Genomic DNA, 26,020 nt, shown 5'->3' on the forward strand with positions numbered 1-26,020 from the left:
TACACTTTGATGGTTAGGCCTTCGGGGAGTCTTCAGGGGCTTTTGCAGGGGATGGCAGTTCCAGCTCCCACCTCATCTGGCCTGAAGCCTTGTCCGCGTTGGCCCTGTTCAGCTCAGGAAACCAAGGCTCTTGGTGTTGGTCAGACAGTTCTGAGGCAGCCCGTAGCTTCAGGGCTGCCTTCTGTTCTGGTTTGACAGTATTCTTATCGGCTTTGGCCTCTGTTGATTTTTACTTCCTAGAGATCAGCTATGCATTTAAAAGGGTGTTTTGTGTATCTTACTCGGCATTTCTAGATGTTTGGAGAGGAACGTTTTTCAGAATAGCTACACTCATACTATAGGAAGTTGAAGCCTCGTATTTTGTTTCTATCTAAAGTATAGCTAAGTATTGATATTCTGATTCTTGCGATGTTTTGGTTCTTAAGAACTGTAACACTAATGATCATATTAAATAACGTTAAGTCACAATGTTAGTTTATTAAAAAGCATGTGTACATGCATCGCACATAGATACTCAGGCTTCCAGCCCATCTGAATGATGATTTTTATTTTGAAAGCATTCATTCAGAAAAATTACACCACCGCTTTGTGCTATGACACGGCAAGATCTCCAATAAGGGATCTTGATTCCTGATGTGGTGGCAGTTCTAATAATTACGAATTCGCAGGACAGTATTCTCTTCACCAGCCTGCTGCCACGTCAACACTGTCCACGTCTAAAGCATGTTCTGGCACTGTCTTTCCTCAGAGCAGCGCCAGTGGATTCTGCTCACGGCATCAGCACTCGTGTTTTCCACGCCGCAGATGATAAAGTCCCCTTATTTTCCTTCTTCTCCACAAGCCTGCCAAGCCTCCCAAGCCTCCCGAGCCTCCCATCTGCGGGGCCTGTGGATTCCCACTCAGCGCAGAGAGCAGCGAGGCAGGGCCTCCAGTCACACTTAGGCGTGAATCCCAACTCTTGACTCCTCCGGTGCTGTGTCCTTACACAAACCACTTAACCTTCGTCAAACGAAGAAAACCACAGCACCTGCCCTCACGGATGCGTGAGGAATCAAGGAGGTAATGCACGTGAAGCGCTTACCGGGTCGCCTGGCTCAGAATGCTCAGTAAAGGAGAGCCGCTGTGCTGTTCTCCTTGTTGCTGTCATCATGGCAAACAGGTCTTAACGGAGTCTTCTTTCTCCATCAGGGTTTACTGCCTTCCTGCCCGTTCAGCTTGCCACTTCTCTCCACGAGGCACATATGACCTCCGGCCTCCGGCCCGAACTATGGCAAAAGGCCCCCGGCTGGTCTCGCCGCCTGGTCGCACTTCCTCCTCCTTCTGTGCTACACCCGATCAGGGTTATCAGAAACACTTCTGACCATACACTGGCAAAGTCAGGAATCTTCCTGGGCTCCCCTTTGCCTTCCTATAGCTTAAGATCCAAAGCCCTTCCCCTACATCACGATCTCATCAGATATATTTAGAGCCCCTGAGAATACCCTGAAAGCTGTAAAGTACCAGATGAAAGCTAGCGCAGTCATCACCACCCCCACTGGCTGTAGGCGGCTTTTCATGTGCCCGGCTCATTGCCACAGCTCAGCTTTAAGAGGGCGGGACTGCGACCTACTTCAGTTTATGTTACCATAGCAGCTGACTCCGTACCCTGAATGTGAAGGGTATACCTCCACATTTGATAGATTGAATACCATGTAAATTACTGCATCCAAATATAGGGATCAAAGTGTTTTATTGGAGCTCTTGCCGTATATCTTAGCGGGGTCAAATGGTTGCGTGAGTTTTCTGAATGAATGGTTTCACTCAGTGGGCCTGGAAGCCTTGAGGATCTGTGTGCAGTGCTTGTACGTGTGCTTTTTTTGTTAATTTTTTGTTGTTATTTATTTGGGGGAGAGAGAGAGAGAGAGGGAGACACAGAATCCAAAGCAGGCTCCAGGCTCTGAGCTGTCAGCACAGAGCCCAATGCAGGGCTCGAACTCCCGAACTGTGAGATCATGACCTGAACTGAAGTCAGACGCTTAACCGACTGAGCCACCCAGGCGCCCCTTGTACATGTGCTTTTAAGTATAGCAACGTATTAAGTTTGAGTTAGCGTTACTTAATTTGATTATTGATCTAAGAACAAATTTCAGATGCATCGCCTCCTGGATCCGTGCAGCAAGCCTGTGCTGCAGGCAGACCGTCAACTGCAATGATTGAATGACTTGTCCATGTTAAGAGAAGAAAGCAGAGCTTGGATCTGGGGTAGATAAGCTCTTCTTACTCCAGATTCCTGTTCTGGGCAGGAAACAGCTCTCCAAGCCCCTGGTACTCTCTTGATCAGTACTTAAAATATTCACACTCAATTGATCAGCATTTCCTTCATTAGAAATGTAGTTTTTTAATTTGTCATTTCAAAGATTAAAAACCTAGAGGGGCACCTGGGTGGCTCGGTTATTTAAGTGTCCAACTCTGGCTCAGGTCATGATCTCATGGTACGTGGAGTTCAAGTCTCACATCGGGCCCACAGCTGGCAGCAAAGAGCCTGCTTGGGATTCTCGTTCTCTCCTCTCTCTCTGCCCCTCCCCCGCTCTTGCTTTTTTTTTCTCTCTCTCTCAAAATAAATAAATAAACTTAAAAAGTAATAAAGATCTAGAAACAAAAAGGAGGGTTTAATAGATGTCATTGTTTTTCTGAGTTGTATACATTTTCAATCAGGACTTCGTATAGGCTGCAGCCTGATGAAGCTTCCGCCTCCTTCTGCCTCCACGGGTAATGTTTGCATTTTGGAAGCCAGCCTGGTTACAGGTCCATTTGTCTTTAACATTTGCTCTCTTAGGGGAAAACGGAACCCATCACAGTGGTGAAGCTGCTGGCCTGCTTCGACGACCTCGTGGCCGCGGGCACAGCCTCTGGGAGAGTTGCTGTTTTTCAGCTTGTGTCTTCCTTGCCAGGGAGAAATAAACAAGTAAGTACGAGTCGCTTTAGCATTTCTTAACTTCTTGGCCAGTTCCTCGTGGATTTTAAAATGAAAACTCATCTGCCCAGAAAACACACACTCAGAAAAGCTTAACCCTATGCTCTTTATAATCAGATACCATTTTTGTTCTTGATAGGATGCTTGGCAGAATGCACATTTGGGTAATTTAAATTTTGCTTAATATTCTCTGGCCATCCTCTATCAGTTTTAAAATAAATACCCAGATGGAACTTTGTGCAGGGTTTTGCGTGGAAAACAAGGTTGGGAAAACTAGCTTCTCCGTAGGTAGGAGGGACTGTATAATCCCTTGGCCACGAGCCCCATCTCACATCTTTTCTTTCTTGTGCGCATTTTTATCGTTCGTTCCTAGCTTCGGAGATTTGATGTCACCGGTATTCACAAAAATAGCATAACAGCTCTGGCTTGGAGCCCCAATGGAATGAAATTGTTCTCTGGAGATGACAAAGGGAAAATTGTGTATTCTTCTCTGGATCTAGACCAGGTAAAATTGTTTCCAGAAATATTTTTGGCCTTCTTATATTCGGAGAAATTATATCCATAATTACGTTTTAGTCAAACAGTTTGCATCCTCAGTCATTGCCCCTTCATAATGTCAACGATTATTTTGTAACGTTTGCCTTCAAGGACGTCTCTCACTTTTCTAAGCTTCCCCTCCTGTGACTAAAGGGTCGGCCTTTGTCTCCACTGGAGCCTTCCTTCACAGTGTTCATCCTCCTGTGTCTAAGCATGTGGAAGGGTCCTGAGAAAAAGACGCCATGTCATTCTGGTCTCCCAGAAGGGTGTGTAGGAGCCGCAGGAAGCATTGCGTAATCATGACTGTGGGCTGGACAGAGGTCAGTGCTTTCTGGGTGGAGAGCTCCGCCCCCGGCCAAGCCCCGCCCAGGCCCCTCCCCTCACGTGGGAGGGCGTGGCAGAGGAGGAGGAGGGCCCAGCCCGCGTGTCTGCTGTTTTGTTTCATCCTGAGCCGTGTGTGCTTGGCTCCAGTCAGGAGATGAAGAACCCCAGGCTCCATGACCCAGTCACCAGCCCTGGGTCCCCCGCGGGTTTCACACTGAGTTTCTGCTCTAAAGCCCACGCCTCTCCCGCCGCGTGTGTGGCTCTGTGCGCCCCTGTGCTTCACCTGTCACGCGAGGGACACAGACCGGCCCCGCGAGACTGGGCGTTCCTCGCGCATTGTAGAAATTTAGCAATTACTGGCCAACTGGCTTTTAGTCCCTCTGATCCAAGACTGCCCTGTTACAAGTTTTCTCTAGCAGTAGTTCTTGAAGTTTTTGGTCTCAGGACCCTTCTACACGCTTAAAAGGAGGACCCCAGGGGCGCCTGGGTGGCTCAGTCAGTTGATCTACTGAGTGAGGCAGATCTTTTCAAATGTGTCAATTTTGATTATATAATATCAGAGAAGGCATCTTTGTTAATATCATGATCATCCTGATCAGAAAAGTCTTTAGCTACTGGGAATTGGTCAAGTTCACAAGTGTGGATAAAGTTTTCAATTGTAATCCTCAGTTGAAAACTTGATATTTATTGTCAGTAACGCACACTATTACTCGTCATTAAAGTGACAAGGTCCGTTTGGTCCATCCTGAAAATGTCTGCCAAATACCCAAGTTTGAGTAATTCTAGTATGTCCGGTAAAATGGTGTCCTGTGGGGGGAAAAAAAAAAGCCACTGGTTGAGCTCACAGCTTTTAGAGTCGAACAAGTGCTTTTGCGTGAGAGAACCAGAGAACCTCAGGATGCGGCAGCCGGGCCACTGTGTCACACAAAATACAAAGCCGTGCGTACCCACGAGCAAGGATGTGATGCAGTTATAATTGTTCTGCCCCAGAGCCCGTCTTCAGTGAAACGCGCGTTTTTGTCATGAGTGCGTGGTGCTGGAGGGCACAGTGACAGGTAGTGGGCTCAGTGCCCCGTTCTGCCCACCGTGGCTTTTGTGTCAGAGCAAATGTCAGCTCAGTGAAAAAGACAGCTGCAACCTAGCGTTACAATGAAGATAATGTTGACCTTGCAGACCCTTTGAAAGGGTCTTAGGGACCCTTGAGGACTGCAGACCATACTTTGAGAACCTGTTCTGCAGGAAAGCCTTAGGTTATTAAGGGTCCCTGTGTCGTCCCTCCCTTCTGTTGAGGCTTTCAGGCAGCACTGCTCGTGAGCCTGCATTTCAGGAAGTAGAGAGAAAGCCACATGCAGAAAACAGTATCCTCGTCACACTGAGAACTTTTTTTCCCAGCTTTATTGATAGGTTCTGGGAGTTTTGTTTTTGTTTTTTTTTTAAGATAAAGTACAAAGAGATTTACATAAATGGGTATGGGAGTGTGTGCGATTTTGCAAAATTAATGCAATGAATTGAGTTCCATCATAAGTCAAAAACTGAAAAGCTACAGTTTACGTAATGACAAATGCGGAGGAAAATCTGCTTTTTTTGGTAATGTTTATTTATTTCTGAGACAGAGAGAGACAGAGGGGGAGGGGCAGAGAGAGAGGGAGACACAGAATCTGAAGCAGGCTCCAGGTTCTATCAGCACAGAGCCCGACGCGGGGCTTGAACTCACAAACCATGAGATCATGACCTGAGCAGAAATCAGTCGCTCAATCGACTGAGCCACCCAGGCGCCCGGAAAATCTGCTTTAAAAGCACTCAGTGTCCGGAGAGAATGAGAATCTCTCTATCGTTATGGTGTCGGTGGTTATAGGACTGTATGTGTTTGCCAAAATCCATAGAATTGTGTATCTTGAACAGGTAAATTTTATTGTATGTAAATTTTACCAGTCAATCTGATTGCTGCTTTTCTCTCCCACCCCCAAAAGTTCTGCGATAGAGCATCAGTTTTTCTTACTCAATTGAAGAAACTGGTTCAGGAGAAAAGTAACATATAGAAACAGACTTTTGACACCAAGAATTAGAGTTTGTGTTAGCAGTAAAATGCCTTCTAGAATTTTACTTTGTTCTCCAATATATTTGCCACCATTTCAGTTTCTTTCTTCTGTTTTTTATGACCCTTTCAGTTGGCAAGGATATAATGCCCCCAAAATTGCTTTGAGCTCTTTGGGGGGATGAGTGTCTTGTGACCTTAGGTGATAGTTGTCACAAATAATCTTATGGAAAGTCCTGTTGTATTCTGTTAGTGTAAACAATAGTCCTAGTGCAATACGTTTCCGCTTTGGCCTTTATGGACCCTTCTTTGAATGCTCCCCTGAAAACATTTTAAAAGAAATTATACAAAATCTTTAAACATTTCTTGTCAAACTTGATGGAACCTGAGGTAGGTGTTGACATTGTTTTCTCATTAGTAAGAACTTTTCCAAATAATTTCATCATAGTGGGTTGACATCGAATCTGTTGGGAATGAACATACATTTTAAGGTGTAAATTGACTCCACATTGAGTTGGGTTTAACTGGCCCCTCCCACAGGGCGTCTGTAACTCCCATTTGGTGTTAGAAGAGCCATCTTCAATCGTGCAGCTGGATTATAGCCAGAAAGTTCTGCTCGTGTCTACACTACAAAGAAGCCTGCTTTTTTACACGGAAGAGAAGTCTGTCAAGCAGATTGGAACACAACCAAGGAAAAGGTGAGCGTCACACATGCCCCAGCGTGGCGGTTACAGAGGGGCCTTAAGTTTTCCTAGGTCACCTTGCCTAGGTTACCCTAGGCAAGCCCGCAGTGGCTCTAAGCCTGGGGTCCCCCGACGGGTCCCTAACCTGCTTGGCCGCCTGTGCCAGCATCAGATGGGGAAAGCTCATCCCTCTCATCTGCTGCAGGGACCTGCAAGCATGGCCACTCTGCCTCGAGTGCCAGAATCCGGAAAGTCTCCGAGGTGGTCTGCTCTGGGTCCGCCACAGGAGGGGTGACGGTCCCCTCTGCACTGTGCAGGCTGTGCCGGGTCGGGGGTAACTGGTAGACGAGGCGGATGTGAGCCCGCCGTCACGGATGCTTGAGAAACTCAGCGGGAAAGTTGTTAACAGTGGTGTCACCTACTGTGGATCTGTGAGGGGTGCTGTCAAGCTCCTCCTGGGCCTGGGGGTGACAGCAGACTTCCTGGGGGAGTGAGCGAGGGAGGAGTGGAACTGGCCAAGAGGAGTAGGGAGGCTCTGGAGGGGAGGCTGCCAGGCTGAGAGCCCGTCCCCCCGTTTACCTGCCACCTGGAAGGACAGGGGGAGAAGGGCTAGGCCAAGTCCAGCCGCCTACCAGCCGTGCGGGAAGAGGCAGCCGAGCGCATGGGTGACCTCCCTGCCGGAAACATGCTTGTAGAGCTCGGGGCCCGGTTTGTGTGGCGGTGGGGTCAGTGAGGAGGGGCTGGATAGAGTGGTGGGGCCACCCCCTCATTCTGAGCAGAGAGGGACGGAGAGCCGAGTGGGGTCAGCAGGAGGGGGCGGGGGCCGGCAGCTTATAAATCGGGCGGCAGGATTTGGAGACGGTCCTGGTAAAGGGGCACTGTTGCCAACTGAGAATCAGAGGGGCAGGGTGGCAGGTGGGCTGGGGAGTGTGGAGAGCAGGCTGACGAGGAGACGTGGTGGCATTGGCCGTGCCCTCGAGGGAGGGCCCACGGAGGCTGGTGGTGACAGCTGTGCTGGTGACGATGGCCCGGAGAAGGGGAGGTCGGACGGGAGGAGCATGATAGCCCTTAGCTCATAAAAGATCTGGTCATGCCTTCCTTTGGCTTCTGTTTTCTGTGCTGAATACCCGCTCGATTCTGTCAACAGTTTGCCCTTTCTGTAACCGTAATGTCCCTGTTAACAGCCCCTGGAAGCGTAAGCACAGTAGAATTTGGAGCTTGGGCCCCGCGGTTGTGCACGTCTTCATCTTGCCTTTCCCTCTGCCAGCGTCCCCCTCTTCTGCTTCGCGTCCTGTCCTGGTTCGTCATCAGGGTCCTACTTTATCGTGTCTTTTTGGAAGGATAGTGGAGTATAAAGAGAGATAAAGACCAGTTACTTTTCACATGGATAAGCCAATAGCATTTCTCCTAAAACCTGGTCTTCTAGCCTCTTGTGTGGAAACACAAGCCACTCTCCATGAGCCCCTCCTGGTGCCTGTGAGTAGTCAGGTCTTCTGGCCTGGGCCAGGCCCTGTCCCAGGCTGCAGACACCAACAAATGTGTTCCTTTTCTCTCCGGGAAGTATATTTCCCTGAGCCTTAGTGAAGTGGGGATAACACAGAATAAATGGAAAAGCTGTTTACAGGCTTGTTTTTCTGTTGTGTGCTATTTTATTATTTTCTTAAGCTTTTTTTTTTAAGTTAGTGTTCTTTTTAATGTTTTATTAATTTTTAAGAGAGAGAGAGAGAATGAGCAGGGGAGGGGCAGAGAGAGAGAGGGAGACACAGAACCCGAAGCAGGCTCCAGGCTCTGAGCTGTCAGCACAGATCCTGATGCGGGGCTCGAACCCACAAACCGTGAGATCGTGACCTGAGCTGAAGTCTGACGCTCAACCCACTGAGCCACCCAGGCGCCCCTGTTGGGTGCTATTTTAGATTGTAGTTCAGAAAGGGCATCTGCTGTGTCTACCCTCCGGAAGCAGGGTTTCAGTCAGCAGGTATTGGGTGCGTGCCTGCCGGGCAGCAGCGTGCGGCGGACGGCAGTGAGCCAGGGGACAGACATGTCGCCACGCCCCGGCAGGACGAATGTGAGCGAGGGGACGCGTGTCCCCCCTCCAGCAGGACGGATGTGTAGGCTACAGTGCACGCTGTGGACACTGTGGACCAGTCAGGGTGAAGCATCACAGGTGGGGGTGGCACGCTCTTTAGAACAGTCGGGAAGGGCTTCTGTGGAGAAGCGCCGTTGGAGCCGAAGCCTCAAGCGTGGGAAGGGCCGGTGGAGGAGCATTCTGGTCTCAGGGAGCGGAACATGCCGAGGCCGCGGATCGGGCCAGGGGGCAATGTTTGTGGAGCCGGAGGGGCCCGGGGTGACTGTGGAGAGGTGCAGGTGTAAAATGAGATTGCAAAGGAGGCCCTGAGCCAGCTTGGGGGCGGGGGCCGGAGGGACCACATGCTGTCGCCCGAGTTATTCGAGGCATAACAGAAAGCCATTGAAGTGCTTTAGGCAGCACTTTAGCAACCTGAGCGACCTCTCGGAGCTCACCCTGCTTCTATGTGGAGACTTCATCGGAGATGGGCAGGAGGGGGGCGGTGAGGAGCAGGCGTGGAGGCTGGCCCCTGGTGGTGGCCGTCAGCGGGGAGCCGTGATTCGGAGGTAGGAAGCACGGGGCTGGACGGTGGTTTGGGTAGAGGGGCAAGGGGGAGAAAGGACTAGATTTCGGTGCTTCTGGCTACGGCAGCGAGGCAGCGGCGGTGGGCGCACCGCTGGGAGCCTGGGCTTGCGGTCTAGACTTCCGTTCTGTTGAGTGGGGGTGCTTGTTAGGTCGCCAAGTGGGAGTCACAGTGAGGAGGGACATAGACAGGTCTCAGCCAGAGACAGAAATTCAGTCATTACCTACAGGTGACACCGAGACCTCTGACACCGGGTGTTTACGTAGGGACGTTGTGTGTTCACGTGACGTTAAAAAATCCTTACCAAGTCTCTGCTGTGGCCAGCACCTTTCTCAGTCTGAGGAGACAGCTGTGAACAGGGAAAGGCTCTACTCTCGGGGCTCCCGTTCCTGGGGTGGGAGGCTGACATTGAATGTGTTCTAGAATGTTCGTAGTAATAAATCGGACTAGATTTGGACTAGAGCATATGGGCCAGAGAGGAGGGAGCGGGGGACACGGCCGTGTGCCGTGGATACGCAGCAGGGGTGGTGGGGACCGGGGCAGACTCCTGAAGGAAGGGCAGGAGGACTCACGAGAGGACCTCGGCGAGAAGCAGGAGCAGTGCACGCGCCAGGCACCCGAGGGTTTGGGGAGCAGCAAGGCCAGGTGTGTGTGGAGCAGAGGAGGGGCCCGGGCGGGACGCCATGCGGCAGGCTTTGCGGCCTCGCCGGGGGCCGCTTTCTTCCGGCACGCCGGCCCTTGTGAACGGCTCCGACCAGGACAAGTCACCCGCGCTGTCCTGGGAGGGGCGAGAGTGGCGGCTCAGGGGGGCAGTCCGGGGCTCAGGCCAGGGCAGGGCGCTGGGAATGCTCGCAGGGCAGAGCTGACCGGGCGGGGAGTGAGAGAAAGAGATCAGCCAGAGGCTGCGGCCTGAGCCGTGGGTCGGGTGGGGGGTGGGGGGCAGGGCCTGGGGGAGAGGCCAGAACAGTGTTGTGGACGAGGTGGCACAGTCTTCCTCCCTGTGGAGAGCCGGAGGGGCAGGTGGAGGGCAGGCGCACGCTTGGGAGCCCGTAGCATGAGGGCGGCAGTTAGAGCTCGCCCCCCGGCGTGATGGTAACTGGAGGAGGGCAGTCAGGGGAGGGAGAAGTTGGGGGCTACGCGGGGGGGGGTGTCACGGGGCTGTCAGAGCTGCTGACGGCCCGAGAAACGGCCTGAGACAGACCTTCGGATTTGGCAGCCTTGGCAGCCCGGTGGCTGCACGCGGCCTTGCTTATGAGAGAGGCCGGGGCCTGGAGGGGCTGAGGGCCTTGGGGGGCCAGGATAGCCGTGTGCGGAGACAGCTGGTTTTTGTCAGAGGGAACACACACGGCGTAAGGGGCGCCTGGTGGGGAGCGGGTCTGGTGGGAGGTTTGTAGAGACGGACCGTGAGGCCGGCGCCGGGTGGCTGGCACGGGCCGGCACGGAGGTTGAGATGTTGGCGCCTGTCGTGGCCTCCCTGGAGCCCGCTGGCGGGCCACCCCAGAGGGCGCAGGGCTTGGACGGGGCCGGGTGTTCTCGGCAGGGAGCAGGGCGTGGGCACAGGTACGCTCGCAGGCAGGGAACCTCAGCGGGGGTGGGTTGTGCTCTTCGGATGGAGGTGGCGACCCCACTCAGACCGGACCAGGTAAGACACATGTTACGCCCAGAAGATCTCAGAGACCCCAGCCGTCCCCAAGTGTGTTGTGTCTCTGCTGTCCTCAGGGTTTATCTCCAGGTCTGTGTTGCACTGTTTCACACGGGGACCGTCCGGTCGTCGGGGCCCCTGCACGTTGCAGTCACGTGGAGTGCGTGCCCCTGCAGAGCCAGCATCAAGTTCTGGAGCAGGGTCCCCACCCTCGTGCCCGTGTGACGGTCTGTGGGCAGTTGGCCACGGAGCCTTGTGTCACCCATCTTAGATTTTCTTTGTCCCGTGTCAGGCCCTCTGTCCACGCTCAGCATTTCAGGTCTCTGGCACCATAAATTATACATCACGTTAGAGAACACTCCTTTCAGGGGCGCCTGGGGGGCTCTGTTGGGTGTCCGACTCTTGATTTCGGCTCAGGTCGTGATCTCACGGTTCGTGGTTTTAGCCCCGCATCGGGCTCTGTGCCGACAGGGTGGAGACCGCGGGGGATTCTCTTTCTCCTTGCCCCTCCCCCGCTCATGCATACTCTCTCTCAAAATAAATAAACTTAAAAAAACATAAACACCCTTTTCATATTAATGTGGCTCATAAAGGGAATTAAAGTGGTTTTTAAAGTCATCAGTGATTTTTCTGGAAATGACCTCCACCAGAATTAAGTAGGTAGGTTAACTCAGTTATGATTTTAGAACCCCGCGACGCTTAGACCTTAAAGGTTGGAGTCTGAGGGACCCATCCAGAATGACATCAGGTGCTGCAGAATCAGACCGCGAGTGGGTGGATGGAGGCCAAGCCAGCGGTTTAGGACAACTCGCCCCTCAGTCTAGCTAGTTACCTCCAACTTCACTGCCTTCCCTCGGCTCACTCACCACACGTAGCAGTTCCTCAGAGCCAGCCAGCCACCCACCAGGACCCCGTCGGCACGTTCCTTCCCCCAGAGGGCCCGCCCACCCCTCAGCCGGGTGGTAGTCCTGGGTTTGGCCCTCTCGTGCCCCGGGCAGGACACGTCCCATCTGGACTGTGGGGCAGCCCTTTGAGCCTCACTCGGATACAGCGCCAGCCAGGTGCCCGCACGGCAGTTCCCGCACACGTGCCGTCTGCCCCGGCGTGTTCGCAGACACGGGCAGGGTCTCGCCTCCTTCGCCTTTCATGTGGCCCCCAGCACTGGGTCTTACATAACGCAGGAACTCCCCACGCGTTTGTTAAAATGAGTGCATGAGTGACCTGAGGTGAGCAAATCAAAATGGGAGTGACAAGAGATTTTTCAGAGGACCTATAAATAGAAGGAAAACAGTTAACAGTTGGATCACCAAGTAGAAATTGATTTGACAGGAAGGGCAAGAGGAAGAGATTACGGGATGTTCCGTAGAACTCGTTTGGGTCTATTTAGTGAATCATTCCAGAACAGATCCACCAAAGGCAGTAATCGAGCACGATGCCGATTTTAGCGCTGTCCATGAATGATCTACAGCGTAGAACACTCTTGGCTAATCTAACAATCTTCGTTTCAAAGTGAACTTGATATTCGATGTCCTCCTTGGACCTTGTCCAGAAGGATTGAGTTACCGGAGCCAGAGGGACCTAGGGGGATACTGAAGTGCAGAGAAATGTCCAGATAAGTTTATCTGTGTGGCTGTGTGGGATGCGCTCTGGGGACAGCCCCTCAGGAGGGCCACACGGTGGCACCCCACAGGGCTCTGCTGTGTGCTGGGAGGGTGAGGAGAGCGTAGGGAGCACATAGGTAGGGAGCACGCAGTGGGGACATGGATGGACCCACGGGTAGCTCCCGGCTGTGGGTCCCTGTAGCCCTGTGGGTGGCTGGTGAGCATTTGTGAGACATAGTGTCACCAGCAGTGCTTTTGTGCCTTCAGAGATTGTGTCACTTAATCCTCACTTAACCTTTGAGATGGGGAGAATGACCCCTGGTTTACCGATTAGGAAACTGAGAGCCAGGAAGGTTGCAACCACATGGCAATTCTATGTCAGGGCTAGAAATTGAGCCCAGCTGTCAATCTAGAGCCAGTGCTCTTTCTACTGTTGAAAATCAGAGACGTACAAGGGCGCGTGGGTGGCTTAGTAGGTTAAACATCCAACTCTTGATTTCTTTCGGCTCAGGTCATGGTCTCACGGTTTATGAGTTCGAGCCCCGGGTCAGGCTCCTTGCTGACAGCACAGAGCCTGCTTCGGATCCTCTCTCCCTCCTGCATGTGCACGCCCTCTCTCTCTCAAAATAAATAAATGTTAAAAAAAAAATGAGAAGCGTTTTGGAGAGAGGATCAGCAGGACTCAGGGCTGGACTGAAACTTTTTTTTTCTTTGTAATGGTTATTCATTTTTCAGAGAAAGAGCGAGCGCACGAGCACACAGGTGGAGGAAGAGCAGAGAGAGAGGGGGACACAGAATCCGAAGCAGGCACCAGGCTCCGAGCTGTCAGCACAGAGCCTGACGCGGGGCTCGAACCCACAAGTTGTCAGATCATGACCTGAGCCGAAGTTGGACGCTTAACCGACTGAGCCACCCAGGCGCCCCTGAAACTTTTTTCTAAATTTTTTATTTCTTTTGGAGAGAGAGAGAGAGAGAATGAGTGGGGGAGAGGAGCAGAGGGAGGGAGACAGAATCCCAAGCACACTCCATGGTCAGCGCAGAGCCTGACACAGAGCTCAGCCTCACAACCCTGGGATCATGACCTGAGCCAAAATCAGGAGTTGGACGCTCAGCTGACTGAGCCACGCAGCGCCCCTGGACTGAAACTCTTAAACTTTCAGGTCTGGCAGGAGCCTGAGATCAGGCAAAGTCGAGGGACGGTGAGAACTCAGAGGGGTGCCTGGGTGGCCCAGTTAGGGAAGCGTGTAACTCTTGATCCCAGGGTTGTGAGTTTGAGCCCCACGTTCAGTATAGAGATTACTAAAAAAATAGGATCTTTAAAAAAAAAAAAAAAAAGAACTTCAGGATTACTGGTGGAAACATAGGTTGGTATAATCACGTTGAAAAAAGTTTGAAATTGTCTTCCAAACCTGAATTTGTTCTTATCCAGAAACCCAGCAGTTACCCAACAGAGCAGTGGTTCCATCTCTGAAAGGTCCTTGACAGACTCTTACACCTGTGCACTAGGAGGTCTGTGCGAAAATGCTCAGGGCACTACTGTTTAAAATAAAAATGTAGAAATAATGCAAATGCTCATCAGCAAGAAAGTGAATAAATAACTTGCGGACTACTGTGTAGCAGTCAGAATGAATGAGGTATAGCTTTTTTATCAGTAAAGATAAACCTTAAAAATATAATGTTAAGGGGCTCCTGGGTGGCTCAGTCGGTTGAGCATCCACCTCGTGATTTCGGCTCAGATCATGATCCCAGGTTGTGTGATCGAGCCCCACATGGGGCTCTGTGCTGACAGCACAGAACCTGCTTGGGATTGTCTCTCTCCTTCTCTCTGCCCCTCTTCTACTCATGTGTGCACTCTCTCTCTCTGTGTTTCAAAATAAATAAATAAACTTAAAGCAAGTTGCAAAAGTATACAAATGGCATCATACTTTTTTTATACAAATAAAATTGTAAATTTCATAGTGTTTAGGAATACATAGGTATGTGGTTAAACTGTCAGTAAAAGTAAGGGAATAATAAACACAAAATTCAGTCTAGTGGTCATACCTGGGGAACAGAGGGGCAGGAACTTTTTTAGGAACATGAGAGAACATCAGCAGTGTCGCTGATGATTTATTTCTGAAGTTGAGGGATGAATTCCCAGGTGTGCACTTCATTTATTAGACTTCATAGCTTTTATGTACCTATAAATGCGTGTATGTAATATAGTATATATATATAATTTATATATATGATATATACGATAAAACATATATAAAGCATACATTCTTTTGTGTTAGGTATTTCATAATTAAAAAAAATTTTTTAATGTTTATTTAATTTTGAGAGAGAGACAGAGATAGAGCATGAGTGGGGAAGGGGCAGGGGGAGAAGGAGACACAGGATCCAAAACAGGCTCCAGGCTCCGGGCTGTCAGCACAGGGCCTGATGTGGGCTTGAACCCACGAGCTGTGAGATCATGACCTGAGCCAAAGTTGGATGCTTCACCAACTGAGCCACCCAGGTGCCCCCATAATTTTAAAAATAGAGAAAAAATACCACGCCTGGGGACCAGAAGAGAAGCGGGTTCCTATGATGGGTTTAGACTCAGTTGTAGGCGTGATGCTCATTCATTGGGATGTGGGAGTGAGTACAGCAATCAGACGTTAGAAGGAACAGAATTTCCGAACAGGGGGAGGCTAGTCAGACCTGGATTTGTCCGCATCTGCTTCCTTTTCTCGGAAAAGTTTCCTTTTCTCGGACACAGGAGCTGTACTGTTCGCCACACGGGGCTGTGGTGAGGATTGAGCCAGAGGGTGGAGACAGAGCCTGGGGCCTGGCACCATAATAGTCACCATGAATCGGGATACTGGCTTAACAGTACTGGGTACACAGTTCTGAGGGGGTTGCAGGAAGTATGATACAGAGACCTTGTCCTCTGTGGGCAGAGATGACAATATGGTTCCATTAACAACAACAAAACAAAAACAACAACAACAACAAAAAAACATAGGAGAGGTTCTGAAAAGACATTAATCTTGTTTGGGCTTAGCCAAAAAATTCTTATTACAGTTGATATCAAGGGTTGACAACCATGGCTTTAAATCAGTTCATATTTGTTTTTTTTCTGTTTTTTTTTTTTTTTTTCTTGTAATTTCAGCACTGGGAAATTTGGAGCTTGTTTTATACCAGGGCTCTGTAAGCAAAGTGATCTGACTTTGTATGCGTCACGGCCTGGGCTCCGGCTCTGGAAGGCGGACATCCGTGGGACTGTTCAAGCCACGTTTATCTTAAAAGATGTCTTTGCCGGAGGAGTCAAGCCTTTCGAACTGTACCCACGTCTGGAATCCTCCAACAGGGGAAGTTGCAGCTTACCTGAGAAGCACCTGGGGCTCGTTTCATGTTTCTTCCAAGAAGGCTGGGTGTTGAGTTGGAATGAATATAGCATTTACCTTCTAGACACCGTCAACCAGGTAAGTGACGTGATCGCACCACAGCTTTGGTGTCTGTAGGATGTTCATCCACAGACTGTCTCTCAGGATGATAGAAGGAACAATATTGATCCTAATGCTTTACTTTTTTCCATTGAGTCAGTTAAGGAAATCAAGTGATGGTCTGATTATTTTGTAGATTTGAAGAAATGTTTGGTTTTGGTAGAACCTTCTAGCTGTTCTGCCTCTAAGCAGGAGTCTCGTCTGCCCTACCTGGAACTTCCTCACCTGGAACTTGAGGGCAGAGTTAGTTGGGTTGGGGCCACCAAGCTGCCTTTTTGCCCCGAGTTGGTTTCTCTTCCTAAGGAGCACTTTGAAAGGCATTTTTGTATTCTTCACGTACAGACAACTTCAGTCTTCTTTCTCTGGGTACTCCAGGAACTTGATACACACTTGGTAGTTAGTGGGGTCAAAACGTTTGGTGATTACACATCAGTTCCTTTCTTCTGAGCCCTCACCCCCAGTGCTTTTCCCAACAGGTGCAATTAACTTCATTTTAGACGTAGAGAAACGGAGACAAAGGGTCTGTCCGTGTGCGCGTTATGGCTGCCGTCAGTCTTTCAAACTAAGGGCACGTTTTTAGCTATTCCTCAGGGTTATTAAAAATTAACAAAGAATTTGGACGCTTTTCTCTCTACGCTGAATGGCCTCTTGTTTGTATCGTTGGCCGAAAAGAGAATTTTTAAAACTTGTTGCAGGCTCTGGACATCCCAGGTGGCATGGGGCCTCTCCCCGCCCCCCGTTCGTCCAGAGCTGTGAAGTGCAGTGCACATGAGTCTCTCCCACAGGAGCACACACAGTAGGGGCCTAGCCCAGGCAGCTCATCACTGCAGCCCAGGAGCGACGTGCCCGTGGACGTTTGTCCAGAGTGCTGTGAGCTGTGATGAGTCCTGGGCAGGGCAGGGCCACTGAGGCTGAGCTCGCCGGGGTCCGTTACCCAAGGAGGTGGTGTCTGAATCGGGTTGGAACTCTCCCAGGGAACAAGAGTCAGGAAAGGAGTCTGAGCAGAGGCCATGGCGTCACGGAGGAACAAGGCTGGGGTTTGGACTGGCCCGTTCCGCTCGGGGCACCTGTACCACAGCCCAGGGCAGTTGTGGGAGGCCGACGGGCAGGTCCAGCCGAGGAGGCTGAGCTCCACGTCCAAGGGGGTCGGGCGCAGGTGGGACGCGGTTCCGAGTGGCTGAGAGGTGGGGCAGACGACCCGCTCGGTCTCGTGAGTTTACCGGCAAGGTGACTGACTCCAGGTCACGTGCCTGTCAGATATTACCTGCTTTGGCTCTGAATTACTCTTTTTTAATTTAATCTCTACACCCAATGTGGGGTTTGAACTTACCACCCTGAGACCCAGAGTCCTGAGCTCCCCTGACAGAGCCAGCCAGGGGCCCTGCTTCGAATTACTCTTCAGAAGTTTCAGAAAGTGGCCATAACAAAGCACAGTTGTCATTTGACTTCGTAGGACCCCTGCACATGTTTGTGTGTTTTCAGCTATTACTGTTGCCTGGTTGTGTGATTTTCTTTTCTTTTCTTTTCTTTCCTTTTTTGGACAGGCTACAATTGCTGGTTTGGAAGGATCTGGTGATATTGTGTCTGTTTCCTGCACAGAAAATGAAATATTTTTCTTAAAGGGAGATAGGAACATTATAAGAATTTCAAGCAGACCTGAAGGACTGGCATCAATAGGTTTGTATTTGTCATAAAATGTACTGTGTGTACGTAATTGTAGTTTACAATTTACAAACCCTCCCATCACTTCGCTTTTTCTAAACAGGTATTTGGAGGGTTTCCTGTGCTTCTTAAAATACGGTTTATGAGACTTTTCTTGAAGCTTACCTATTTCACAGCCTCCCGTTTGGTAGAGTGGCTCCGTGGGTCTGGAGGGTGGGAGGCTGGGCGAGGAGGGAGAGCACAGCACCCACATGACTGCTCTCTGATGTTTGGACGGCGTGTGGGATTAGTACTTCAGAAGATAGAGATTTGCCAAGATTTTAGAACACTTAAATCTGTTATCTGGGACATATCCTTTGCCCTTAACACAGTTCTTCTTATCGCATTGATTATTCTCTCTGCTCTTGACCTTTTTCTGTAATTCATACAAGCCCAGGTTCTAACGAGTGAATTGTCACACACGTTCTCACGCACACTTCGGTGGTCTGGGGCTCATCAGCAAGCTTGTTCCTGACGGTGACGACAGTGGTGTGGGCCCCACCCCCCCCTCCCTCCACTCCGCTCTCCTCTCTGTCCTTGTCCTGTCTCTGTCACTCGCCTTGTTCTCCCTGTGTTCCAGAGATCACTAAGCACACGGCATTCCTGGCCTTGTAAGGTCCTGAGAACAACCTTAAATGGAAGGTACTGGTTTCATAGACGAGGAGACTGGGACTTAGGAAGATGCAGCTCCCCCTCCCCAGCCAGGCCCCCTTCCTCCCCGGGGTTGGAGCGGCCTCATCCCCTCCTTGCTCGCCGCACTCCTGTGGCCACCGTTGATGAGGTGGCCTGCAGGGCACCCCGTCCTCCAGCTGCCAGCCCTCTCCCAGCCCTTGCCCTCTCCCACTCACCCGGGCACTTAGCAGGCCCGAACGCTAGGTGTGTGGTGCTCTAGGACGTGGCCCGCTTCTGGCAGGATGGTGCTCCCTGCACCCTCCCCACTCCTTATTGAAGACCCAGGTCAGGGATTCCTGCATTTCTGAAACTTTCCCCGAGTGCTTCAGTTAAGTCAGCCCTCTCTTCACTTGAGTGCCCAGGGAGCTCCCTCCTGCCCTTCTGACCATGGAGCCATTCACTTACTGTGTACCTTACCCCACAAAATAGTAAACTTTTTGGTTGCAAGGATCTTGTGACTCCGCTTCGTGGGCCTACGCAGCACATGGCACGTAGAAAGAAGACCCTGAGTATTTGTTAATTCGTGGTGTCCCCATTTCACAGATTAGAAAACCAAGGACTAGGGGGGTAAGTGACAAGCCCCAAGCCAGTCAGCACGTCTTCTGATTTCTGCTTCTGCCAGCATTTCTCCTCTTCCTCCTGCCTTGCCGCGCTGGTCAGAAATGGGGCCCCTTTGCTGTAGCCACGGCCTTGCGGGGTCCTGGCCTCAGGGGCATCTTTGCTGTTACTTCTCTCGCCAGCATGAGCTCGCATCTGAGTCCCTGCAAGCGAGGGAGCGGAGGTCCTGGACCGAAGGGTGGGCGGGTCGCAAACCCCAGGCCTTCCGAGCGGAGCAAGGCGGGGAAGAGGAGCCCCGGGGGGCAGGCCGCTGGGCTCCATGCGACAGGCCTGCCTGAAGCCTTACTCCAGCCTCATCTCTTTTCGTAATGTTTAGAGTACAAACCGCAGCGAGTAGGAAATTGTACCGAACAGTGTCTCATTAGCCACATATTTACCTCTCGGAAAGATGAGTGTCATAAGGGCTGTCTTGGCCCCGAATTAACCATCTCTTAAGAGATGGCCAGGTGGGGCTGGGGCAGCAAGTGAATTACCTCTTAAGTCAGAGGGTGAGTCGGGATAAATACTCCAAATTCTAGTCGTGGAAAGTGCGTAAGTTCTGACTTTTGAGTTTCTGAGCTGGCGTTGTCAGTGTCGTCAGGGGCAGCGTGGCCCCTGGGGACAAGTAAGCTCTACACCACTGCCTTCCGGCAGGACTCTCTCACAGCGATGAACATGGTCTGTATCTGCTCTGACCGGTAGGTGGCCGCTGCCCACACGTGAGTGCCACAGAATTTTAAATTTCATTTGGCTTTGACGGGAAATAGCTGCATGTGGCAGCGGCCACTGTATCGACAGGGGAGCTCTGGACCCAGACCTGCCACCAACCTGCGTGCTGTTTGACAAGTCGCTTCCCTGCCCGGGCTTCACGCAGAGCAGAACCCTCCCTGTCAGCCCCCAGTGTGCACGCCACGGCCGACAGTCTGCCCCCGACGACCCTCACAAGAGGACGGGGATTCCCGTCTGTCTGGTTGATGGCCCCAGAACGGTGTGGGGCACATCGTGGGTACTCGGTCACAAACAGGTGGCTGAACGGGTAAAGTGGTCCCTAGTCCTGTGGCTGGAACCCTTCTGGCCACAGTGACTCTGGTGTCGTGTTGAGAAGGATGCTGCTCTCTGCTTGCTCTGGACGCTGCCTTGTTAACATACTTCTCCATCCTGACTTGGTGCTAGCAGGAAATCACCTTCACTCCTTGAATTTCAAGAAATAGGATTAGAGGAGGGCACCTGGGTGGCTCAGTTGGTTAAGAAATAGGATTAGAGGTACACGTGTGTTTTTCAAGTGCCTCTCGAGTAGTAGTATATTAGGGCGTGGTCTAAGTATGGGATGTCACTAAGCCCATTTCTCTTCTTTATAAATTCTTTGTGAATTGATGTGAGAAATGCTGTATACTTAGTGGCGTTCCCGGACTCTTGAGTTATTTGCAAAAGGCAGCTGTGGGGAATCCTTTTCCTGATTTGGGTACGTGCGCTTTCTGCAGCCCAGAACCGTTTGTTGGAATCTTCTGTGCGATTCTTTTAGTTTCGTTAGTTTCTGTGACTCCGGCAGGCTGGTGTTCAGGAGGGTTAGCAGACCTGAATGAGAGCACGTCGACTATCTTGTAACCAGTAGTAAAACCCATCCCTCCTTTCCCAGCGCGAGACAGCCTGGAGACGTCCGGGTGCACAGAGCAGGTGTCCGGGCAGCGCGCGGAGAAGCCGTCGGGGGCCACAGTTTCTGAGACGAGGCTCAGGGGCTCTTCCGTGGCCAGCTCCGTGGCCAGCGAGCCACGGAGCAGGAGCAGTTCTCTCAACTCCACCGACAGTGGCTCCGGGCTCCAGGCGGCGCCAGAGCCGGGGAGGGGTGGCCAGCCCGCCTCACAGAGATTCAGCGTGATCAGCTCAGAAGAGTTTGAGCAGGAGCTCGTGGTGAAGCCGCTGAAAGTGAGAAAGAAGAGGAAGAAGAAGTCAGGTACGGCCTGTGGCACCGCACGCGCTGACTCCTCACGTAGGGGGTGCTGCCCTCACGGAGCGAGCGCCTGCCCACTCGGGTGAGGGGAGGCAGGGAGGGTCTGCGGCCATCACGTGTCCCCCTCTGTGGAGGGGCTTTGCCGTGAAGTATTTCGTAAGTTGCAAAAGAGCGCCACGCACACGTAAAGCGCTTCCGCGAGGTTTAAATCCTGTAACGTGCACCTGCGTACTTACCGCCCTGCTTGCTGGCCCTGGGGTTCCACTTCTCAATATTCAGGTAAAAATTTGGATCTGTCTACATATACCATGTGTTAGACCAGAGTCTGTGAACCCGGGTGGAAGGAAAGTCATGGAGGCAGAGGGATCACTACGTTTGGGGTTGGCTGTGTTACAGACGTGCGATCTAACAGAGAACTCGTTTAACTCTGCTCCTTGGTTCCTGTTAGGCCTCCCTAGCTACAGATACCGCAGTATCGAAGGACAGGTATCGGACTGCTGAGCGTTTTAATCATTTTAAACAGTTGATCTGTAGTCCATCTGTTCCTTTGTTTTTTCCCCTTAACATTTCTTGAGCGAGGCCTCAGAGCCCATCAGCCTGTCTGACGGTTGCGTCCATTTAAAACACCTCTGCGTTAGGATAATTCATACTTCACTTAGGTTTCCGTTGTTTAAGATGCATTTTTTCTTGAGCCAAAATTTTGTTTTTTAGTCTCTTACCGTTTATGCAGAGTCATCCGTCATCTTAAACGTTCTTATTTTAAATTAGAAGGTGGAAGCCGGAGTGCCTGCCACAGTTCCCTTGAGTCAACTCCCTGCTGTGAGTTTCCGGGTGACAGTCCCCAGTCCTTGAGCACAGACCTGCTGTCCATGACCTCAAGTTTGGGCAGCATTGTGGATCGCTCGAGCACAGAGTCTCCTGACCGGGAGAGTAACCTCAGCGGAGAGGTGAATGGTGTCCTGCAGGAGAATAATGACCCCGAAGCGTTCAGTGTCCTGGAGGTGCCTGAGCCTGCCCCTGACGTACTGAATGAAGGGCGTGACAGTAGACCTGAAAGTCCACGATGGAACCACGCAGGCGAGACGGAGCCACACAGGGGAGTGTGGACTTCACTCTTGGAGCTGAGAGAGGCTGTGGAAGGCAGTGATGTTACCGACCTCAGAGAGGAGCCTTGCCCCGCAGACGAGGGACTGAATAGCAGACAGTCACCCTGGCGAGAACAGGCCCGGGAAGCAGGGGACATGGAGCCCGATGACCCCCAAAGCACTTTTTCTGAAGCCCCCTTCCTAGACTCACCCCCGGTGCCTTCAAGCCTCAGCTGGGCCCCCCACGCAGAGCAGCGGCTGCCGGGGACCAGAGCTGGCGAAGGCGGTACCGAGGGGCCCGGCAGGGGGCAGGGCTTCCTAACGCACGTGGAGGCCCCCGGCCACCTCGGCTCATCTCCCTGGCACGCTGTCACTGACAGTGACACAGGCCTAAAGGAAATGGCGGCCTCGGAACGTGACCTGGGGAGTGCGGGAGGACGGCGGACTCCCCTGGTCTCTGCCTTGGCGACTCGCACCCGTGAGCCGCAGCTGGAGCAGCCTTCCCGGGACCAGGTGTTAACGTCCAGCGACGAGGAGGACATCTATGCCCAAGGGTTGCCTTCATCTTCTTCGGAGACGAGCGTGACTGAGCTCGGGGGTAGTCGCTCCCTGCAGGACCTGAGCCAGCCCGGCACAGAAGACACCGGGCTGCTAAAGTCAGATCAGGTATGTGGGTTTGTGGTGGCCAGTTTCCTGTGGGTCCACCCGACGATGCACGCGGTTAAGGAGGGGGACTCTCAGTCATCCTGCATAAGGAGATTTCTTTAAAGTGCTTGCTTTTCTTAGCAGATGATTCTTATTCAATGTATTTGGTTTCAAAACTAACCACGTATTGTGACTTTTCCTGCTGAGTAGTTGTGAGGCCCAGATTATGAGTGTGAACTTAGGTGTGCTTTCCCCAGATGTACCACTGGATTCCCTCGATGCCGATATGTGTATCGTTTGGGCAGCTCTCACCGCCTGCTGGACACCGTTAAGCACTTTATGAGTCCAGCTCATTTACTCTAAAAACAAAACAAGCTGTGAAGTTGGCGCTGCCGTGGTCCCCGTTTTACAGCGGAGGGAACCGCAACTCGGTTAAACGGCTTGCACAGGTCCCATAGCAAGTGGAGCGCAGGGCTGGCCCCGGGACCGTCTCCCAGCCTCTGTGCCGTCCTGCCTTCAGAATGAAATGTCCCGCTTACTTGCTTTGAGACCAATGCCGAAAGGTTAGACCTTCCCCTCGGTCCCGCCTGCACCCACCCCCTCTTGAGAGCCCTCGGTTGCAGGCCCCGCGGCACGTGGACGGCCAGTTGGGATCTCAGAGTCTTGAGGAGGCAGACATACGTGCCGATCATCTCAGCTGAGCGAGACTCTGGGCCGATGGAGGAGAGCACAGGGCGGGGCTCTGGGAAGCTGCGAGGCGCCAGCCAGGCAGACGACGTCCTGGGAGGGCAGGCTGTTGGGATTCTAGGCCAGAACTCTAGAAAAGCCCTCCCCTGGGTGATCGGGAACCTGGCACTCGGAGGACTTCTCCCCTACCTGCTGACAGTCTTCCCCCCCATCCCAGTAGCTGGAAAAGCCCAGAAATTTTGCGGCACGTTGGGGAGGAGGTTGAGAAAGACTTGTCACGGGGCGCAGGGCCGGATTGGCAAGGGTCGGGCGCCATTCTCTGTGAAGCAGTTGACTTGCATATTCAAGTGATTGTGCAGGTACATCGATTTCTTCTGCAGCTTCAGAAAACTGTCAAACTACAACGACTTCATTTAGCTTTGATTTTTAAAAAGAATCCAAGCAGCCAAACTGTTGGTCTCCAAAATTCTGCCAGGCTGAGCATCTTGGCCAGATTTCCATCAGCCACACGGTGTGCCCCATGTCCAGTGATGGGGACCGTATTTAAAACACTAGGTAGCGTATCTGCAAGGATCGGAGGCACGAAATAGCAATTTGCACAAACGTATAAAGCGCGGTACGCCTGTGCACAAAGCACCGCATTAGGAAGGTGTTCTCGGATGACACGGTGTTAGCCGGGGATGCTGTGGGGTCCCAGTAGGAGACGGCAACTCCCATTTCAGAGCGCTCGCTTCTCTTCGAGCACGGCCCAGAGACAGCGGGTCCCCGCCTGTCTTCTCAGAGATCCTCGGGTCTGCGAGCTGAAGGACGCCCTGAATGCTTGGCCTGCTGATGAGAGCACGACAGCGCAGCTCTGTCCTCTGCCACAGAACTCACCAGGCTCTGTCCTTGTCAGTTTGCAGAGAGCTGGATGGGGTACTCTGGCCCCGGCTACGGCATACTCAGCCTGGCGGTCTCCGAGAAGTACATCTGGTGCCTGGACTACAAAGGCGGCCTGTTCTGCAGCGCGCTGCCGGGCGCCGGGCTACGCTGGCAGAAGTTCGAAGACGCCGTCCAGCAGGTGGCAGTCTCACCCTCAGGTCGGCCTCCCCGGCTCCCTGCTGGCACCCCTGCAGCCCGCCTCACACACAGTGGGCCCTGCAGTGGCCCCATCCCTTCGGCAGACCGTCCCGTTCCTCCCGTTCCTCCCATTCCTGCAGGTTTGGGGGGTTTTCTCCCACAGAACAGGGGTCACTCCATTTGACATCAGTTAACAAATAGAGTAAATGGATGTCTAGTTTGAATTTTTGTTTTGTTTATTAATTGCAATGGTGACACATGAAATTGTTTTTATAAGCTATACAAATAGCTTGAATTTGGGGGGTATTTTTGAGAGATTAACATACCTCTTATAAAAAGAAAATCTGTTTCAAAAATGAAGGCCTTTGGGCTGATTGAAAAATAAAATGTGTTTGTTTCCTATTGTTGCTTTAACGCAACTGAACTAATGAAGGTGGGCCTGTGGATGTGTTGGATATGTTCAGATCATTTGGTTTCCTTCCTAGAAATTATTTTTTAATGAGCGATGTGTATGCTTTAGCCAAATAATCTACTCCCTGAGAGTAGAAGAAAAATGTGTTCATTCTCACAAGCCGTACTTAGGCTAACCATTTTTAGTGAACCGTAGCAGACGTTTCCTGAATGAGGTTCGACCAGACTTTCAGCCTGTACTTCCCCTACCTGTCTAGAATCATTTGCTCATCTGTTTCGTCATAATGTTGGCCACTTCACCTATTAGGGGGTAGGTAGGTAGAATAGAAGTATTTCTACGCATTTGCCTCATAGTAACGAACTTATTGTTGGGACATTGGAATAGAAGTCAGACATTGGAGGGACGCCTGGGTGGCTCAGTCTGTTAAGTGTCTGACCCTTGATTTCAGTTCAGGTCTTTTTTTTTTTTTTTTTATGTTTGTTTATTTTGAGAGAGAGTCTTCCTGAGCGGGGGAGAGGCAGAGAGAGGGAGAATCCCAAGCAGGCTCTGCATTGTCAGCACAGAGCCCGAAGCAGGGCCTGAACCCACGAACCGTGAGATAATGACCTGTCAGCTCAGGTCTTGATCTCAGGGTTGTGAGTTGGAGCCCCACACTGAGCGCTGCACTGGGCATGAAGCCTATTTAAAAAAAAAGAAGAAGAAGGAGGAGGAGAAGGAGAAGTCAGACAGTAGAATAGAAATCAGACCAAACGTACTCTGTGGCCTTTGACTCCTGCTCTGTAACTTCAGTGTGCCTTCAGCTGGATTTCCTTTGACCCTTTCCAGGTCACTGTTTAAAATACCAGTTTGTTCCAGGTTGCTTTGTTTTAGCTCTTTGCTTATTTGAAAATTATTTTTCCTTAGTGGCTGAGACATAGTGTATTTTGTTAGCGGGCCTTATATAACTGTGCGTTTTCATTCTTTCTCTGTCATTCGCTTCTGGGTTCATCTCCCCAGCCATCTAAAAGCTTTGGTCCTGTCCTGATTCGGTTGACTACTTTGTGTCTCCAAAACGTTCAGGCCCTCGTTGACCTAGGGAGGGTTCTGTCTCCACCAGCTCAGTGTCTGAGCTGAGGGGCCCTGCAGTCTTCAGGGGGCACCGAGCCCCGTGGCGTCCAGGGTGTGCTCCGGGCTCGGCCGTCTGTCCTGCTTTTCTGCTCTTACCTCAACTCCTACTGTCAGACCCTCTGGTCTGGCCTGGCTGTGCTCTGCTGTTTCACGTGGTTTCTTACACGTGGCTGCCTGGCCTGTGCTACACCCTCCGTCCACATAGAACACCTTC

At 51.6% G+C, this 26,020-nt stretch overlaps 1 protein-coding gene across 5 annotated transcripts in view; it reads left to right on the forward strand.

Annotated features, from left to right (window-relative positions):
• Nucleotides 1–26,020, forward strand: part of TECPR2 (tectonin beta-propeller repeat containing 2) — a 104,758-nt gene that overhangs the window by 26,483 nt on the left and 52,255 nt on the right. For all 5 annotated transcript variants that reach the window (XM_019462306.2, XM_053889834.1, XM_053889835.1 and 2 more), the window contains 8 exons: nt 2,816–2,944; nt 3,327–3,458; nt 6,390–6,547; nt 15,560–15,872; nt 17,438–17,570; nt 20,500–20,814; nt 21,580–22,562; nt 24,124–24,307. In XM_019462306.2, coding sequence (XP_019317851.2) covers nt 2,816–2,944; nt 3,327–3,458; nt 6,390–6,547; nt 15,560–15,872; nt 17,438–17,570; nt 20,500–20,814; nt 21,580–22,562; nt 24,124–24,307 — 2,347 coding nt within the window. The remainder of the gene's footprint in view (nt 1–2,815; nt 2,945–3,326; nt 3,459–6,389; nt 6,548–15,559; nt 15,873–17,437; nt 17,571–20,499; nt 20,815–21,579; nt 22,563–24,123; nt 24,308–26,020) is intronic.

Source organism: Panthera pardus, unplaced genomic scaffold (genome assembly GCF_024362965.1).
Source record: "Panthera pardus isolate Hobbes unplaced genomic scaffold, ASM2436296v1 HiC_scaffold_24, whole genome shotgun sequence".
NCBI classification, from domain to species: Eukaryota; Metazoa; Chordata; class Mammalia; order Carnivora; family Felidae; genus Panthera; species Panthera pardus.